The sequence below is a fragment of the Hetaerina americana genome, unplaced genomic scaffold (genome assembly GCF_022747635.1).
Source record: "Hetaerina americana unplaced genomic scaffold, ioHetAmer1.1.p SCAF_13, whole genome shotgun sequence".
Classification (NCBI taxonomy): domain Eukaryota; kingdom Metazoa; phylum Arthropoda; class Insecta; order Odonata; family Calopterygidae; genus Hetaerina; species Hetaerina americana.
Window position 1 is genome coordinate 5,323,443 of NW_027286403.1, and position 18,321 is coordinate 5,341,763.

Genomic DNA, 18,321 nt, shown 5'->3' on the forward strand with positions numbered 1-18,321 from the left:
TACATGATGACTCCTGAATAACTGATGTAGACTGATGACGTGTGTTCTTTGATCTGAATTACCCTTGTTATGATGTTGAATACCTAAGCTAAAAAAAATATATTTGGGGCTTTAATATGTAATAAGTTTTTGAACAATATTTATCAGGCCAAACTTGAGAAAACAATAAGTGTAAAGGGAGGTCATCCTTCTCTCATTTTTGGTAATGCAACAATAGTTTTCAAGTTAATTGATCGCTGAAATACTCCATAATATAGGCTTAATTAAAGTTAAGTAAGTGGGCATATGACATTAATTCAAACATGCGAGTAGATCCTTATCTCTAGTACATTAAAACCTTAATATATATGACATTTCTCTTGGATCCTCATAATAAGAATTTTCCGATTAAATCATGTCACAATGCAACCAGCTGAGTGAGATATCATCCTCTTATATGGAAAAAGTGATCATCCCCAGTTTGTAAGTGGGGACCTCTTCAGAGGAAATAAGCTTATGTCTTCATCCATATGCAAATTCTCCTTGGGGGAAAAAATCTTTGTCCTGAGTGAGGCTAGACTGGGAGATCATAATTTCACCTCTTTACCTAAGGGAGACAACTTAAAAGCACTTGAATGAACCATACTTTCAACTTCTCAAGAAGACCCATATTTCTCATTTTGCCAGAGAAATTGGTTACAGATGAGAGTCAAGACACTTGCAGGATACTACTCGTACAACATTCTCTTTCTTTCCATTATAAAAGTAGAGATGAGTTAATAGTATACACTTCAAGTCTCACACATCACAGGCTATCACGCAAAAAGTGCTACTCAGGGTAAAAAATTAATTTCCAGCATAAATTGCCTTGAAGCCATGTTAATTTTTAGGATTTAAAGTTATGGCTTTTTGTATTATTGAGCAAGGGAAATAAAATAATGAACCAAGAGAAAACAATCATTGAAAAATTCTAGATAACATTAGTTAACATGCTTTTTATGTTAGTACTTCTTTAAAAAGCAAGCAATTACTGCTAAATATAACAATCTATATTTTAAAAAAAACAAATCACTAAAATTTTGCTCACCTGTTGATGTCGTTATCCCAGCCTGACTGCTACAAGGTCCTCTGTTACATTCAGTTGCACTTCCCACACTCGTGTTAATGGATGGCTGAATATTACCACTAATTTCTGATGTCCTATCCATTTCTGTTGAACTGTCTTTGCGAATCACCGACGAACCAACAATGATGCTCTGCTCTGGGTTGGATCTCGAGCCACTGTCTTTACTCGGTTCAATGTAAGTTTTGCTAACCCCCATAATCCCAGCTTTCCAAGATGCCAAATTATCAATACGTTGGTAAACACTTAAGGCATCATCCTTAGAATTTCTTTGTGGCACTTTACCAGTCAATGCATCCACTAAAACAGTCTCATGGAAATGAGGCACAAGCACTGTTGGGGGAGGGTTTATAGCAGCTGTTTCCTCGGTAATTTTTTTCAAGGGTTGCTCCAATGATACACCTGACTGAATCTGGTCCTCAAAGTTGATCTTCACTTTGATATCTGCCGATTGTTCTTTGGAATCTACTTCAATTTTATTTATAGAACAGCTCCCTTGTGGTAGAGATTTTATGCTGGTGCCATGTGATTGGCTGGCATCATCCTGAGGATCTGTTTCACATCCCACAGACTTTTTAACCTTTGTGTCCACAGGAGAAGCACAATCACTTTGAATGAACCCCGGTGCTTCACCTCCACTCTCAGGGTTGACTGACATCAATGACCCAGCTATCAGTTCCTCGTGCTCCGATTTTGTTGATACAGTCTCTGGCTTCACATTCACTTTGGTATCCACAACAGAAGCAGCTATATTATCCTCAACCGTTGAGGTCCCTACACTCTCTTTGCCACTTTCTGAAGTTCCTTGAGGTGTTTTTATATTAGGAGGTAGGAATGAAGCAGCCGCGAGGGTGTGACTACCCGAAGGAAGAACCACCGGTGGTTGAGCAGTAACACCAGCGAGAGTCTGTGAGGAAATCCCACCAGTCACAGCTTGCATGACCGGAAGCTTTAACTGCTTAACGGTACTGGTTGCACCAACCATTGTGAGAGGACTCATCTGGGGAGCAGAAACTGAGGGAGTTGATACCATGGCTTTATTGACGCACATCTGCCTCACCACCAAGGCACCTTGAACAGCTCCTGGGTTTGCGTTAACTTGAATAGGTTTGGCACCAGCAACTGCACCAGCCAGCATTGGGGTACCTCCAGCAACTGTCACTTGATGCACTCGAATAACTTTTGATCCCTTTGTAACAACCACTGGTCGTCCTTGCATTGAGGCAGTCAATCCAGAAGCCACAGGGAAGAGAACTTGACGCACACCACCAGGTACATATAAAGGTAAAGCAGTAGCACTTCCAACTACCAAAGACTTCCCAGCAACTACAGCACCAGTTGATGATGGTGCTGCATTACTAATTGGAACTGCTCCCCCACTACCTGATTCTGGTGTCGCAGCATCTGAAGTTGCAGTAATGGAGCTCAAAGTGCTGCTTGTTTCAGTACCTCGAGAAGCTCTGTTTACTTCTCTTGCTTCACTTGATTCAGTTGATTGACTAAGCCCTCTGCGAATTTGAAATGTTTGTGGACTTTCATGGGCAGACGTGTCTTCAGAATTGGATGGAATTGTGGCTGGGGAGTCATGAACCTGTGGTAGCTGGGTTATGCCATTAGAGCTATCCTCACTTCCTGCTGTCCTAGGATCTTCCCCACCTTGACTGGATTCTGTTAATACGGGAGGATGTCCAGAGAGCCTCAGCTTCGTTGGAGTAGACTTTTTACGTTTTGATGAGCCAATAGGATTAATGGGAGGATTAGATCTTCTTCTAGGGGCAGGCTTATTAATCAAATCAGGAGAATTTTTCAACTGCTCTGCGTACTGATCTAATATAGCATATATTCTCTGAGCAGTTTCTTCATCTTCTTGAGGTTTTTGTTGAGGTTTTGTAACAGGTGTTGTCTTTGAGGTAGTGGTAGGTGCAGCCTTCATGGATTTAGACTTGGAACTTTTTGGTGATGATTTGGGTGGTGTTTTCCCAGGGGTAGAAGTCGGGGTAACATTGGGACTAGAGGAGCTTTGTGAAGTTACACTTAGGGAAGGAGAAGCTACAGGTTGAGAATATGTTGTTACAACTACTACTGGTGTTGAAGATGTTATTCGTGAAGTGCTACCTTGCATTCCAGAAGTCTGCCCACCAAAGTTTGCACTGCTTCCCTTGGGTGGAGTAGTCGGGGGAGAAGATGGAAAAGATTCTCTAGAAAACGAAGTTGAAGGAGTATTTGAACTTTCAAAATCAGTTGAGTTCGTTGGAGTGGAAGTTTGTGACAGTAAAAGCTGCTGAGTTAGATCATTTGCTGTCTCATTCTCAGACTGTGGCAAACCAGATTTGCGCTCCTTCATTTGCGACGTGTTAGTAACTTGCTCCAATACAGATTCAAATTCTCTTAACTGCTCTAATGTAGTTGAACTTACAGTTGGATGTATGGTGTTATGGGTTATAAGACTGCTACCAGCATCTACATTTGGTGAAACATGAGAGGTAACAACAGAGTTATTGGAAGAGGAACTGCATAAAACAGAAGGCACATGTCCAGATGCAGATGGCTGAGATCTTAAAGTACTTTGCAAAGCAACCCCATGTGAGCCTACTGATGAGACGGCATTCTCCTCCACGGGAATTTCAACAATAGGTCTCCTAACTCTGGGGGACTGGATAACACATCTGACATTTTCAGAGCTCCTTATTCTAGAATCTTCTTGGTCATTTGTTGACTCCATTGAATCACTACCTAGATCTTCACAACCACTCGATGTATATCCTTCTCGTTTTTTTTCTTTCATTACAACAGGTACAGTGACATCTGTGGACGTAGATTCACTAGTAGGGCAGTTTGCGGCTGCCATATTTCTTCGTAATGCTTGACTTAGGAGATCAGACATTTTATTCCTAAGTATAAGTTCCTTGTCATTTACATTGGCAGTCAATGGCACCATATCATGTTTCATAGGTATTGCTATTTCTTGCTCGTTACTTTGGTGTGCTTCACATAATGCTCCAATCGTTTGCGATGAAGTCACTAGGGGAATCTTCTGAGCATTGGGTGAGGTATCTGAATTCACAGCAGAAGTTTGACATGCACTTTGACCAGATGATACTGCAGGGGAAAATTTCGGTGTCACTGGGCCTGCAGCAACAGGAGGATCAGACTGAGTGGCCACTGATGATACACCTTGTATTGGACGCAAAACTGGAACCTGCTGGGATACTTCCGTTAAACCTGGTTTTTTGGCATCAGGCAGAGGTGATGTTGATGTGGTTCCTGCACATTTCTTAGATGGTGATGAAACCTGTAAGTTACTCGTTTGAACACCTTTAGACGATACAGTTCCAGATGAAGCTGGTGCCTCTAATTTCTCTGCTGCAATGGCTGCTCCTTGGTGAACACAACCGGAGCCATCCTGTATATTAGTATTTTGTGTTATAGAACTAGAATCACCACCACCAGCAGGGTTTGAAGAATAGATTGTCTTCCCAAATGCCTGCTGAAATTTTGGTAAAGATGCAACCTGACTTGCACATGACTTCATGGCTTTAAGAAATTGCTGCTTTCTCTCTGCACTAATAAACTTGGGAACGCCATCTTCCAATAAAAGAATGCTTCCTGATTCACCCTCTTTACTGCATGCACCTGTACTGTGAACATCTTCTGTCTGTGAATCTTCATCAACCTTTTGTGCTCTAGGCATTTTTAATTTGTCTTCAGGGCTAGCTTGAGTACCTGATGAAGTCAAATTACAGGTTTTTCCATCCTTTGTAGAAATAACATTAGCCTTCTGAGTATCATGAGATCCTGCAACCTGGATGTCATGCTGCATTCCTATAACTGCTGAGAATGATTCGCCAAGGTCAGAACTCCTTAGTGCTTCAGCTCTTATATTGGCCACAATGTCAAGACGTACACCTTTGACAATAGGAATGTGAGTACTGCTTAGCAACTGAGGAGGACATTGGTTCAGCCGCCGTAAAGGTGTTGCTAAAACACTGTCTCCATCCAATCCAACAGGGGGTTGACCAACTCTCTGAATATGAGCAGTTACTGGTGTGCCAGTATTCACACTACTAGAAATACAAGCAGGTGTAAAGTACCGAGTTTCCATCCCCACTCCCAAAAATGGTGGTTCCACTTGAGATGATGAGCTGGTAAATGTGGGAACATTGTGAGAAGTTAGATTTTCAGAAGTAGTAACAATTCTACTAGACTGCCAATGCTCATCTCCATGTGTAACTGATGATGGACCAGGCTCTCCAGTGACCGAACTCTGACTTGGCGGAGATATTTGAACACCTTGTGTAAATGTTGACTTAGGTGCATTTACTGGACTAGTTTGCACGCCTTGTGTTGCTGTATTTTTTTGAGGGATCACAGGAGGTGATGTTTGAACACCTTGAGTAGTTGTCACCTTTTGAGGATTATTTACACTCCCTGAACTATGAGTACCACTCGTTGATGATGGTGGATTATGTGGAAGCTGAATCACCTGCACAGTTGGTTCAGATGGTGGAGGAACCATCATGTCCAAAGAATTCAGGCCAGGGACAGTCCTGGCCAGCAACTGGCTCTCCATCACCTGTGTTATCATTTCAAAGTCCGGTCCCAAGCCATTCAGTTTCTTTAACACTCTCTGACTTTTGGAGAAGTTGGTTTTCCTACTCGAGGAAAAAATGCACTTTTTTTCCCGCAGACATTGGCTGCTTCTTGTGATTCCATGGGCTTTCGTTGACTGCTGTGCATTCAATGAAGCATTTTTTACTATGATAGGGCTAAAGTTTTTTGATTTTACATAATGACTGCTGACATCAGCTCGAGTCAAGAGTATTCGAGGGTTTAGATTTAAAGTGCTTAACATGGGAGCAAATTTTATGCTTTCCTCATGCGATTTTCCCTTGAGTTTACTTGACTCATTAGCTGAAGAAAAGCAAATTCTATCATGAATTGATTTCAAATGATTCGGCCTAAACATTCTTAAGCTTTTAAGAGTCTTGGAATCCCTCTCCCTCCTCTCTGGAGTATTAAGTAAATTTACTGCAGATGCTGAATATGACCCATGCTTATACTGTTTAGAAGAGGATTTTCTGCCACTTGCCTCTAGTTCTGACAAGATTGTCATTACCTCTTTGGTATCATTGGGAATATCTCTGGGGTCATGGCTGGTTTTACAAATATCCTCATTAACAATAAGTGTTATTTTAGATCGATCAATCAGTCTTTTTTCAGCTATTCTCTTGACTAAGGGTATCTTTTTTCTTCTACATTCAGGTACTTTCCGCTTGGGTGTTTCTTTATAACAGCCATCACTTCCTAAACTCTCTGCTCTGCTGTCCTGAGTTCCAGTATCAGAATCAGAAATGGACAGAGTCCTAAAAGTTTGCTTTCTCCTCTTCTTTTCTTTAGTATCTGAATCTGATTGTGAAGAATTAGGACTGAGGAGACTGTTTTTCTGGTTCTGTGACATTTCTGACGAGTCTGAATCGCTTTCTCCATGACACTGCGTAGAATCAGACTTCTTATGGCCAGGGGAGTAAGCATACTCTGAGTCTGAATGTTCACTGCTAACATCAGCCCACTGCTCATAACCTTTTTCAATTCCACTATATTCATCTCTGCTATCTATTGTACTGGGTCTATCTTTGAACTGGTTATAATCGATGTTTAGATACTTCAGTTCCTTTGTAATATTCCTCATGCCTTCTCGATCTTGAAGGTATCTTTCACAAAGGGAACTCAGATGATTCCATTCAAGCACCCAACTCAGCATATGCCATCTGGGGCCACTTAACACAACAGCCAAATCATCACATAACTGACTAGTAAGGCCCAATTTTTCTGCATCAAGTACCTCATTCGGAGCAGAGAGGACATCGTAATTTAGAGAAGAGTTGCCACTTTCAGTTAATTGACTTGGATGCCCCAGCATGTCTGTACCTGTAATGTCTGTTGTGTGCACACAAATGGAAGATTTTTGATTGCTTAGTTTGTTAATTGAATCTTGATGAGGATGGCTACAAACTTTACAAGGGTACTCATTATCAGCAGTCACGTTGAAATTGTCGCTACAGCTTTGAGGTTTTTGATTAACTCCCATAGGTAATTCATTTCCATAACAACCACTTGCATGAGAAGCCTTACATCTTTCTTCATGGTTTAAACCTTCAGATTCAGTTGAGTTTGCCTTAACAGCTATATCTAAAGAGACTAAAGTTTTATACTTAGTATCATTTACACCATTTGCTTTGTCAGAGACACTGTTTGCACCACTGTATAATCTAGTTTGCCTTGCTTTAGCCTCTTTAAAAAAACTATCATCTGACGAAGCACTACCATGCCTCGAACGGAGTCTTGTTACTGGAGCTACAGCCTTGGAGCTTACAGGAATTTCATATACACTACACTTAGGAGGGGGACCAGATGAGCACATCTGCAGCTCTTTGGCAAGTATAAAATTGGATTTTTGCGAACTAATCAGGAATAACTCTGTAGAAATGGCTCTCTGTTCAGGGTTTAGCTCTAGGGAACTGGGGCCATGTTGACTATTTCTTGGGGTGTCACATGACATACTTCTCCTAAACACACTTGAATTCTCATTTCCTATATCACCACAGTCTTCACAATAACACTTATTATTATGCATTTGAGTCATTGAATTACATGTATTAGGGGAATCCACTGCACACAACTCAACTGATGATGAAGTATCATCACCTGATCTAAACCTAGACCTACAAATAACTGGCTTAGTTAATACCTTCTCTGATTCAATCATTTTATCGACACGCCTAGACCTAGAACGCAAACTTGAATCAACATCAGCAGAAGGTAATATGTCTGTTTCAGTTTCTGTAAAGCTCCCTGATCTAGAGCGAATATTAGGGTTAACATCTAATGGCATAGCCTTTTGAATGGCAGATGCTCCAGCAAGAACTAAGCCTTCATCTCTAGACCCACAGTGCCTATCAACACATGCAGCACTTACAGATAAAGGCAAATCTGTTTGACTAGCTCTCCTTGACACCTCAAATTTACTCTTCCCAATTCCTCTCCTTGCAGGGCTCATTAAGAAGTCCCCATCCCTATGAATTGCATGCTCACCCTTCTTCTGATATTTTTTAGGATCAAAATCCTTACCTTCATGGGCAGACAACTTTGAGGGAGATTTACACACCGTCCTAATAAACTTTGGCACATCACCACTAGATGCTTCGGCACGGTATTTCTTTACAGAACTATTGGATGACACAGGACTTACACCATTGGAATCACTTTCAATAACCTTCTGTTTTTTTCTGTACACTGATCTGCATGTTCTCTCTTCCCTTACTCTTGGAGGGATGAACTTAGTCTTTCTCTTTCTAGTAATCACTGGTGAACTGCTCAACTTCCCACTGGCTATAGCCATTTCTCGCAATTGTTGATAAGTCTTATCAGTGGGATACAGCGAAAATGCTGTCAACAAACACTCACGAGATACACCAAGGTTATCCTTAAGAAGATCAGCAAGCTTCAAGAATCCATAAGAAAGGCGCACTTCTGTTTCCTTCACTTTTTCTTCATCTCCAACCACCTTCTGGTGTTCCAGTTCATTCATATCCATGGCCAGGCCACGAATATACAGCTCTATGCAGAGAGATTTTAACCTGTAACCAAACTGGAAGAGAAAATAATTAGTGTTTCATTGAGATAAACTAATCATTAAGATGCATGTAGACTTCTACATGATATATGCAATTATTATCAATAAAAATTATTTTTTTATTAGTAAAAATTTTGATCCAAGCTTAATATAAGAATTCACTCAACATCTTTGCTACAAAATGGTTTATTCCAAAAAATTTTTTTGAAGTCTTATCATAAAAAAAACTTACTCAAAATGCTCGATAGTGCAATATTTTTATTATGTAGTTATCTCAGAACATTGTTTTATTAGGTGTAAACATTATGTCTATATTAATGCATAATACACTCATGCATAACGATTGCATTTAGGGTATCCAAAATTCCAAATGTATCAAATAAGCAAAGAATGCAATTTGACGAGACAACATGGATCCTTCTCCATAATGAAGCCTATACAGGTGAAAACTACCTACTAACTATGCGATATGTGGTTCATAGCATTCTGTAACGAATTCTCATGATTAAGGAAAGAATTATGAAAGGAACTCAGCTATAAGTCTACTAGGTAAATTACAGTTTACTGACTTTCCCTGCAAAACTCAACACAGTGTGTAGAGATCCTTTCACTGACAAGTTTGTTCTGAAGGGTTAATTATGGAAGAGACTGCTTTAAGGAGATGTTAGGTGTAATTTATTTAATTTTTTTATTTATATATATACCCTGCAAGCCACCACTAGAGTGTGAGGCAGGGGGTGAATACACACCAGACTAAGTTTGACCAGAGTATGGCCCCTACCGTGGTGGGACAATGCTATTCTGATCCCTTTTCATTGGTGGAAAAAATGACATCTTAAATCTATCTGTTCTACACTTAATCTCTATAATTTTATTGACATGATCTATCCTACCATAATACGATGGATGTACTAATACATTTTCAACATCACTGCTAAAGAGACATCTTTCCATTTCATACAAAAGATTTTAAACAGTAATTTAACCTTTGCTCCATGAGTGATTCCCAGCCTAGCTGCTCTAATATTTTGGATACACTACCAAGTTCGTCATAACAACATTTTACAAATCTAGCTCCTTTGCGCTACTCGCGACCCAGTCCGGCAATCAATCCATCCGATATACTAGCAGCATATTCTAAATGAGACCTAACTTACGACATAACATTTTTCTTTGACATTTTCATATTTTTTACCCAGTACTCTTCCAATTAGTCCTAATGGTTTTTAGCTTGTCCACATATTCCACGTGTGTTTCACCCCAGACCGGTTGTGAGTGAGGGTAACGCCTAAGTATTTAATGAAGTGTACACATTCCATTTCAGTGGTCCCTATGCAGTAGGCGTTCAGGAGGGGAATTGCTCTTTTTCCAAAAGGTCATCACTATGCACTTTTAAAGTTTCATTCTAATTGCCAAGTGTCACACAAGCATTGCATAGCATTAAGGTCATCTGACAAAGCTACTCTGCCCTCAGGATCATGGATATCATGGTAAACCACAACATCATCAGCAAATAAAGTATCTCACCAATTTCTACAGAATGAATGTTGTTGATGTACAGTAGGAATAAAAAAGGTCTGATAACAATTCCCTGGGGAACACCTGAAGTAACTTCTACTGCATTAGAGCTAACACCACCTACGACTCCTCTTTGTACCCAACCATTCAAAAACTCTCTAATCCAACCCCGGATATTTTCATCTATGCCGCATGCTTCCAGCTTTGCGAGTAGTTTACTATGAAGTACTTTGTCGAAGGCTTTCTTAAAATATAGAAAAATCACATTCACTGGAACATTGCTCTCTCCTGAAATAAGAATATCATGAACAAAATGCGCAAGTTATGTCTCACAGGATCTACCTTTTTGGAAACCATGCTGATTTTTCATTAATAACTCCTGATTATCAATGTGTCTCACAATCGAACTAGTAACTATGTGTTCCATAGCCTTACATGAAATGGATATCAGGGTCTGTGATTGCTCTGTTCCTCCTTGTCCCCATTTATATATAGGTGTTATGTTAGCCATTTCCAATCTCTGGGAACCTTGTGATTTACCAGCGACTTCTTAAATATTATTTCTAGAAAGGGTGCAATTTCTGAAGCTAGATCCTAAATATATGAGCTGATATTTCATCGGGCCCACATGATTTATTAGGCATAAAATTTTTCAGCATATGTTCTATTCCATTATATGATATTTCAATTTAGGGCATCGGTTGTCCAGCACAATTTGGTAAGCTATCGAGAGTATTCTCTGAGATATTAGTGAGAATGATTTGAAAGAAGGAATTTAGCGAGATAGCCTTTCCAAACTATGTTACTCTTTGGCCTTCATCATTTTTGAGTGAATTAACGGTTGACTTATTCCCCGAACTTTTCCGACGTGTGACCAAAATGCTTTTATATACTCTTTCAAATTTTCCGCAAACCTTTTCCTTTTGAATTCCCTTAATGCTTTCCGAAATTCTTTCATGGCATTTGTCCTAGATATCTTATAATCAGAAGTTATCTCATTCTTTTTGTCGCTAGAGATATCATCCCTAATTTTTTTTCATTTTGGCATGACATAGCCTTTCAGGGTTATAAGGTTCACGTTCAACTCTCAGTAATGACAGTATTCCTAGTGATATTTTCATCCCAACTGATTTTAAATTGGTACTGATTCTTATCCATGTGCTGGACACTACCATTTCATCCGCCAGGAGGAAGAATGGATTGCAGACCCCCTGTTTCTAGTCATTAAGGCATGCAAATATTGACATTGTTTCCTTACGCCTCCTTAACAGTATAATACATAGTCCTAAATGACCATTTATTACACATAGCATTGGTCTCCTCAGCAATCACACAGTTAACTGCCAATCAGATTTTTAATATTGTAGCTTCAAACGCTCTATTACTAACCTTTACTCAAAAATGAAATTTCACTCTTCATGCTCCAATACATATGCAAGGTCAATATTATGTTTGTTTTCAATTCAATTCAACTTTTAAAAGCTATTTATGCTTAGTTTATGTCAATATAGAATGTACACTTATCAGATGAAAAAATGTCACAAATGACTTAAAAATTACAAATTTATGAGTTAAGTTAATCACTGCTATACAATATAATACTGGCAGACTCAGCTTAATAAACTGGATATACTATATTTATCACCTGTTCAGGCAACTTAGAAATAAATTATATTTAATACTTATTAATCAGTTCACATAACAAATGTAGTACATTAAAATTCATTGTGTCCTATCTATGTAAATTGACAGTCACATGACGTTGATATGCTTTAATGAAGTTTAGGGTTAAGGCAAAGATCACCAACGTAGTTGCTCAGTAATGGTGTAATAATCGATTGCAGAAAACTGCAGACTGGTGTACACTACCAATTTATTGCAAACATGCCCAGGGCTTCAGGTGGCTTGAATAGCATGAATAAAATGAACAAAATACACATGTTTTTACATGTGTATTTTGAGAACCTATTGATATGGGAAGGGTATTAGAATTGAATATTGAAGCAAATGATTTTGATGAATTATTGCAATTTACACAAAAATTGATCAATGCAGATTTGACTGGGCTGGAAGACCAAATTAAGAAGGGCTAAATTTCAAAGAACAGGAAATTAAAAGACAGAAAACATCATGGCCAAAAAAAGGTGGAATGCTTCCACATGACAGAGAAAGTACTAGTAGGTTTTGCAGAACTGGCTTTCAACTCTGAACAATTTGAAAAGGCATGCAGGGCACTCAATGATGCCATTTTCTGCAGATAAATCTATTATATTAAGACAAAAACTACCTTTCAGGCACCACTAACAAATACATGCAGAGAGTAGCACCCTGCCTAGAAGATTGTATTTTTATTAAAAGATCATATGGTATATAGGTTATACACCAAACACATTGCAGTCGAAGAATAATTCAATCCTTTGATGCTAGCCTAAGCCTTTTAGTATGAGAACCACATGCATTCAAAATGTATTACTCAATGCATTTCATAGTTATCTTTGATATTGAGGTGTGGCTTTCTCCTGATTGACATTGAACCAGCACATTTGACGAAGTCTTTGGTAGGTAATTTTTTGTGAACTAATTCATCAATTGATTTATTTCCTTATTTTATCTTTCAAGTGAATTTGAACATTTAGAGTTCACTATTTGCAGTGATTTCACACTATTCTCTTGATAACCATGCATTACAAACTCTGAGGAAAGTGTAACCCCAAGCAATAGATTTAGTGAAATACTTCTTATATCAGCCCTTGAGTTAAGTGTTTATTCAACAATTTGAAACACAAATATTGCACTCAGAAGTGTTTAGTACTTCCTTCGATAAAACATTCCTCAATTATATTAATTAGTCCATGCCTTTAGATGGTCTGATCTATTTTCATTATTCATATCTTTAGGTGTGGTTCACCAGGATTCCAGTCAAGGAGAATGATTTTTACACTCTGAAATTGTTGCATTGTAATCCACATTTAGCATATGACTCCATTAAAAATTACTGCCGCAGAATCTCTCACAGTTTCTTGGAATTTAGTGTTTAAATTTAAACATTTTTGCCATCCAATTATTGATTTCCTTGAATTTTTAGCCCTGAAAATTCCATATTCTCCATCAAAGACAAGAACAAATACATAGTTTTACTATGCAACAAATAAGTCATTAATTGCCTACTCCATATTATTTTGACTGGTTAATCATATGAAGAATATTAATCCACATCAGCAATCCTTTTTCAATCTCATCTTTCTCCAGTAATTTTTTTTTCTATCTGGCTACATGATTAGTTTAGCTTTCTGAGTAAAATATGTTCCATTAGTCACTTTACGATGGTTCTGCATTCTTTTAAAACTATAATAACCCACCTTTATAAAAATAACTCAAAAATGGAATATACATACTTTTCATTGCTAAAAAAACTCAAATTAATCACATGGAATGGAAAAGGTAAGTTTGTGTGCATATACGTGTATATCACAACATAAATATTTTCCACATATTTTGGCTATATTTTAACTATGTGCTTTATGTAACTGTAACACTGACATGATCTCCTAGTGAATCCAAATTACCACACTCAAAGCTGCTTTGGTAATCATTAGAGTGAAGCGTTCCATTTCTTTGCCACTTGGGCCATTTCAGCGCAAGTGGGGCTTAACCAAGGACACAAAGACAATATGCTACTATTACTTGAGTCCTAAAACAAGCATTTCCTATTTCCACTAAACAAGCCTAAAAGACATTTTACAAGAGCTCTTTTTATTAAACCAACATATCTACTTTCATTGATCTGTTTTCATTTGAGCATTGGTCATAGCTATTTTCTCCTCGAAATGTCATTATAAGTTTTCATTGTTTCCACGGCATATTGTTGACAATTTGGTCATCAGCAAAAGGTTGTGAATAAAGGTATAAATCAATCTGCACTCCCATTTTTCCAGTATTATCTGGTAAAAATTCTCAAATATGCATATTTTAAATGAAGTTGGCAAATACAGAATCCTCGTACTTATCTTTTGTCGTCCCAAGTGTACGTTCCTAACTTATTTCATAGAAAACATTGAGCAGTCCTTAAACTTTTATTGGGTAGCATATTATCATGTTAATTCCTGTCTTGCCTAATATATCCCAACAGTTATTTCTTAGGATGTTGTTACAAGCCTTCCTAAAATCTATTACTACCATATGCATTTTTTAAGTTCTTCACATAATGCATTTCTAACAGGTTCTCAAGAAAGACACACATTAGAAGTCACGGATGATTGAAGATGCGCAAGATTAGAGGGGGGGAAACCATTTCCTGGGATTAATGCGTCAGAACCCAGTCTGGATTTCCCTAATCTGGACAACCTCCATCTCCATAAGGTCCAAATTAGCTAGTGTTTACTGTATACTGTTGGCTCTAACATTAAATTTATTAAAATAGACTTCTTTATATAGCTAAAAAAGATTCGGTTTAACTTATCAGTTACATTAAACAAATTAATGATGGTCTCCTCTGTTCTAAATTGGATTTTGGTATACTAGATTGAGCAACATATGCTTCTAAATGCCCTAAAGTAAATTTCTACGCAGTTCATTTGGTACGTCTATTAAAGTGAAATGCAATTTCCCATAGACTAACTTCTACTATATTTACCGGCATGCCAATTGTTATGTTAAAACAATAAAATTATAACAAAAGACATCAAAATAAATAATTACCTTGTCAACAAGTACTTCAATAAATATGTAAACATGCAAGGCAGACTCAGCAGGCTGTATCAGTTTGCGGATCATATTAGCTAGGTTCTCTGAAATTGCTTCATCTCTACAGTGCAGTATCACCCATTCTGTCATCAGATCTTTGAGAAGCCCTACAGTTTCAGCAACAGATTTAACCATGGCAACGGCCAAAAAATACTGAGCTGCTAACTCAGCAACTTTATGACTATTCCTGTAAACTCTTGGTAAGTTAGTAATGACTTTTTCAGCAGAATATCTTCTAATTAATGCCAGTCCCTCTTTCAGATCTAAATGCTTTAACTGAAAATAAAAAAAGAGAACCACTATAAAATTTGAAAAGGCACACTTCAGCAACAGAGTATAATGGAATAAACTCATCAAGCATAATGACCTCATTAATGATTTCTTGAACATTTTTAAACTTATACAATAGAAAGATGTACAAGTCTAAAATGTAGTAATGCTCATCTTTGGTGCACGCATCATGAAAGCGAGTATCAGATGACCGGAGACACTGCACACAAGCACGTGCCAATTTCAGAGCAAGATCCTCACACTTTGAGTCACATAAAGTCTCCAATCTTATGAATATCATCGACTCCTTCTCAGCTAGGCAAAATTCAAGGACTGAAAAAAAAGTTTGGGCAAACAATTATCCAGTTTTCTTTTTGGATGAAGATAATAAAAAAATTGACATTGACAATGCCAAGCAAACCACTTACCATCGCTGTCATTTACACTCTCCTGGTTATTAAGTATCCCAGTCAGTGTAGGATGGCCCCAAGGATTGTTGACCAATCCAATTAGGTCACGACACTTTTTAAGAGCACTGTGACTTATAAGGGAGCCAACACAACGCTGCAAAATGACACTCAAATGGGTCTTGGTAGCAGGAGACAACTTTGGCCAATGACCCTTCAAAACCAGGGTTAATGTGTCTCTGTAAATGAAGAGAAATGTAATCATTAGTATTTGTACAGCTCTTACCAGAACTTCTAAACATAAAGTGGACACTTTGGCTGCTTTTCACATAAATGGAAATATTACTAAGTCCTAGTCAAATATCAGAATTAAAATATGTATTTGGTATACATAAAAGCTACTTACTAATGGAAAAAGTAATGTATGCATTTTATTGAAAAGTTGAGACAGCTTGGGGATCCCTTTCCATCATCGTGTCTTGGACCATTTATTTCTGTATCGTTATAGCTATTGGCTTTGGATTCCAAATTATTCTTATGCATTACTACAAGTAGAATTAAGAAGGGAAGAAAGAAGTAGATTGACCAGAATTCTGAATACCAAATTCAGTAATAGCCATCAAGTTCAACAAATTTAATTCATGCATGCTCTATCTCATTCAATTGATTGCAAGAGATAGATGTCAACAGAAAATGCTTTGGTGAAGTTTTTAAAGCCATTTACACCTATCTATACAAATGATTTCGGACTATCACAATTCTGAGTGCTGCCAGTTTCCTAGAATATGTGCAACATTGACCTATCACTTTACTCTTTCCAATCTCCACCAATTCCAAAGAGAAACCATCGGAGTAGTAAAATAATCAGTTCTCACAAGCAATGCTCCAATTATGTAGGCTAATGTAAATAAACCTTTAATCAGAAAATAAACCCTTGAAAATCATTTGAAGCAATTTATATCTACATAACTATTCTTGATTACCATATAAAACACCTGATATTAGATTTAGCATAGGGGAAAAATTCCCTTCACCGCACATTAACATTTAAAGAAGTGTAGAGTAACATTGCCAGATATTACTGCCATGGCAAGTTAATTTCCTCATGTGACTACTTTATAATGTTGGTTTTACTCACATAAAAAATTCAACTGATATTTGACATTTTCAAGATTACTTCCATAAGATTACAAAGTGCCCTCAGCTGATGTTTTTCACCTCAACATTCACTACGTTTAACTAAGCAATCACAAATTAGTCGAAAGTGCATCCAGAAGAAGTAGCGAGCTGACTGGTACAATGAGTTTATCAACATGGACAGAGCACACTGATCTTTAACTATTAACTCCAACGCTTGGTGCGTTTTATAAAATTATAGGGATATTTCTTCCATGTGTTCAAAATTACAGTTCATTCATTCTACATTCCTCCTTTGAGATGCATTTTTCAACGTGTTGTTATAATGGCTATTGCTATTTAATTTCATCTTTAGTTTATAGTGCATGCCACATTTACTTGGTTCTAGTGTTTTTCATATCTGAGGCCAACCCAGAGGGTATCTTACCATTCAATACCTTGAGAAAATAGCCTATCTACAACAACGAGACCTTAGTCCCCCTTGAAGTATTCCCCTTGGGACCTCACACATCCCAGCATCTCTCCCACTTTTCAAAACAACGGCAAAGTCCTTTTACAGAAGGGTCATGGACTGCCACATCGCATTCGTCATTATCTCTTCAAAAAACTGCTGGGAAGACTGGCTTCTGTTTCAGGGCTATAGCTGTAGACCCATGGCTCATCTCCAGTTATGACCTTTTTTTAGAAAACCTATAGTCATCATTTGTGGCTTGGGAGCAAGTCCCCTACAACTGCAGCACAAAAGTCTTGATTTTGACAAGAGAAAAGAGAACGTGATGAGGCAGCCAAAGACCATTCCGATAAAGGACTTTTCCAATTGTTTTGAAAAGTGGAAGAGATGCTGGGAGGAGAAAAGTGATGTCCCAAGGGGAATACTTAAAGCGGATTAAGGCCTCATTGTTCTAGCTCGGCTATTTTTCTCAAAATACTGCATGGCTGGATACCTTCTGGACAGATCTCAAATAGTAAGTTCTTACAACTGGCCAAAAACATTTTGACAGGTGTACATATGTTTGCTGATATTATTTAACCAAATTTCAATATCTTTTTTTCAATAAATAAGTTATAACTTCTCAATACTATTGCAGTTAAAACTTATTTAAATGCACCAGTCATTTTTCTTGAAATATTTTATTAGTTACAGCACAGTTCCCCTTTAAGGTTTCCATATGCCAAATACTATTTGAATAAATTCTTGAAAAGTCATGGTGATGCAACTGGAATAACTGCCCTATGGTATCCTCATTGGAATTCAAAATACACGACTTGTGACAATGTACCTTGCTGTTCAAGAAATCTTTATCGACTCTTAAGCTATTCTCCCATGATAGTAGAAAGTAGAGGGCCATGATAGAATGGATAATTTTAGGTAACCAGGATTGAGACAGGAAGAGAATAGGCTGCCTAGATGGCATGAAAAAGTCATGAGAACAGAAAAAGGAAACAATGCAAGACAAGCAAGAAGTTCTTGTGAAGTTTAGAAGACAATTCTCATTTTGAACTGCCCATAA

The 18,321-nt window shown here is 37.8% G+C and overlaps 1 protein-coding gene across 3 annotated transcripts in view; it reads right to left on the reverse strand.

Annotated features, from left to right (window-relative positions):
* The window catches only part of LOC139686058 (platelet binding protein GspB-like), a 70,333-nt gene that overhangs the window by 20,293 nt on the left and 31,719 nt on the right, over positions 1-18,321 (reverse strand). For all 3 annotated transcript variants that reach the window (XM_071583168.1, XM_071583165.1, XM_071583167.1), the window contains 4 exons: positions 15,695-15,912; positions 15,364-15,599; positions 14,952-15,272; positions 1,067-8,750 (listed from right to left, as the gene is read on the reverse strand). In XM_071583168.1, coding sequence (XP_071439269.1) covers positions 1,067-8,750; positions 14,952-15,272; positions 15,364-15,599; positions 15,695-15,912 — 8,459 coding nt within the window. The remainder of the gene's footprint in view (positions 1-1,066; positions 8,751-14,951; positions 15,273-15,363; positions 15,600-15,694; positions 15,913-18,321) is intronic.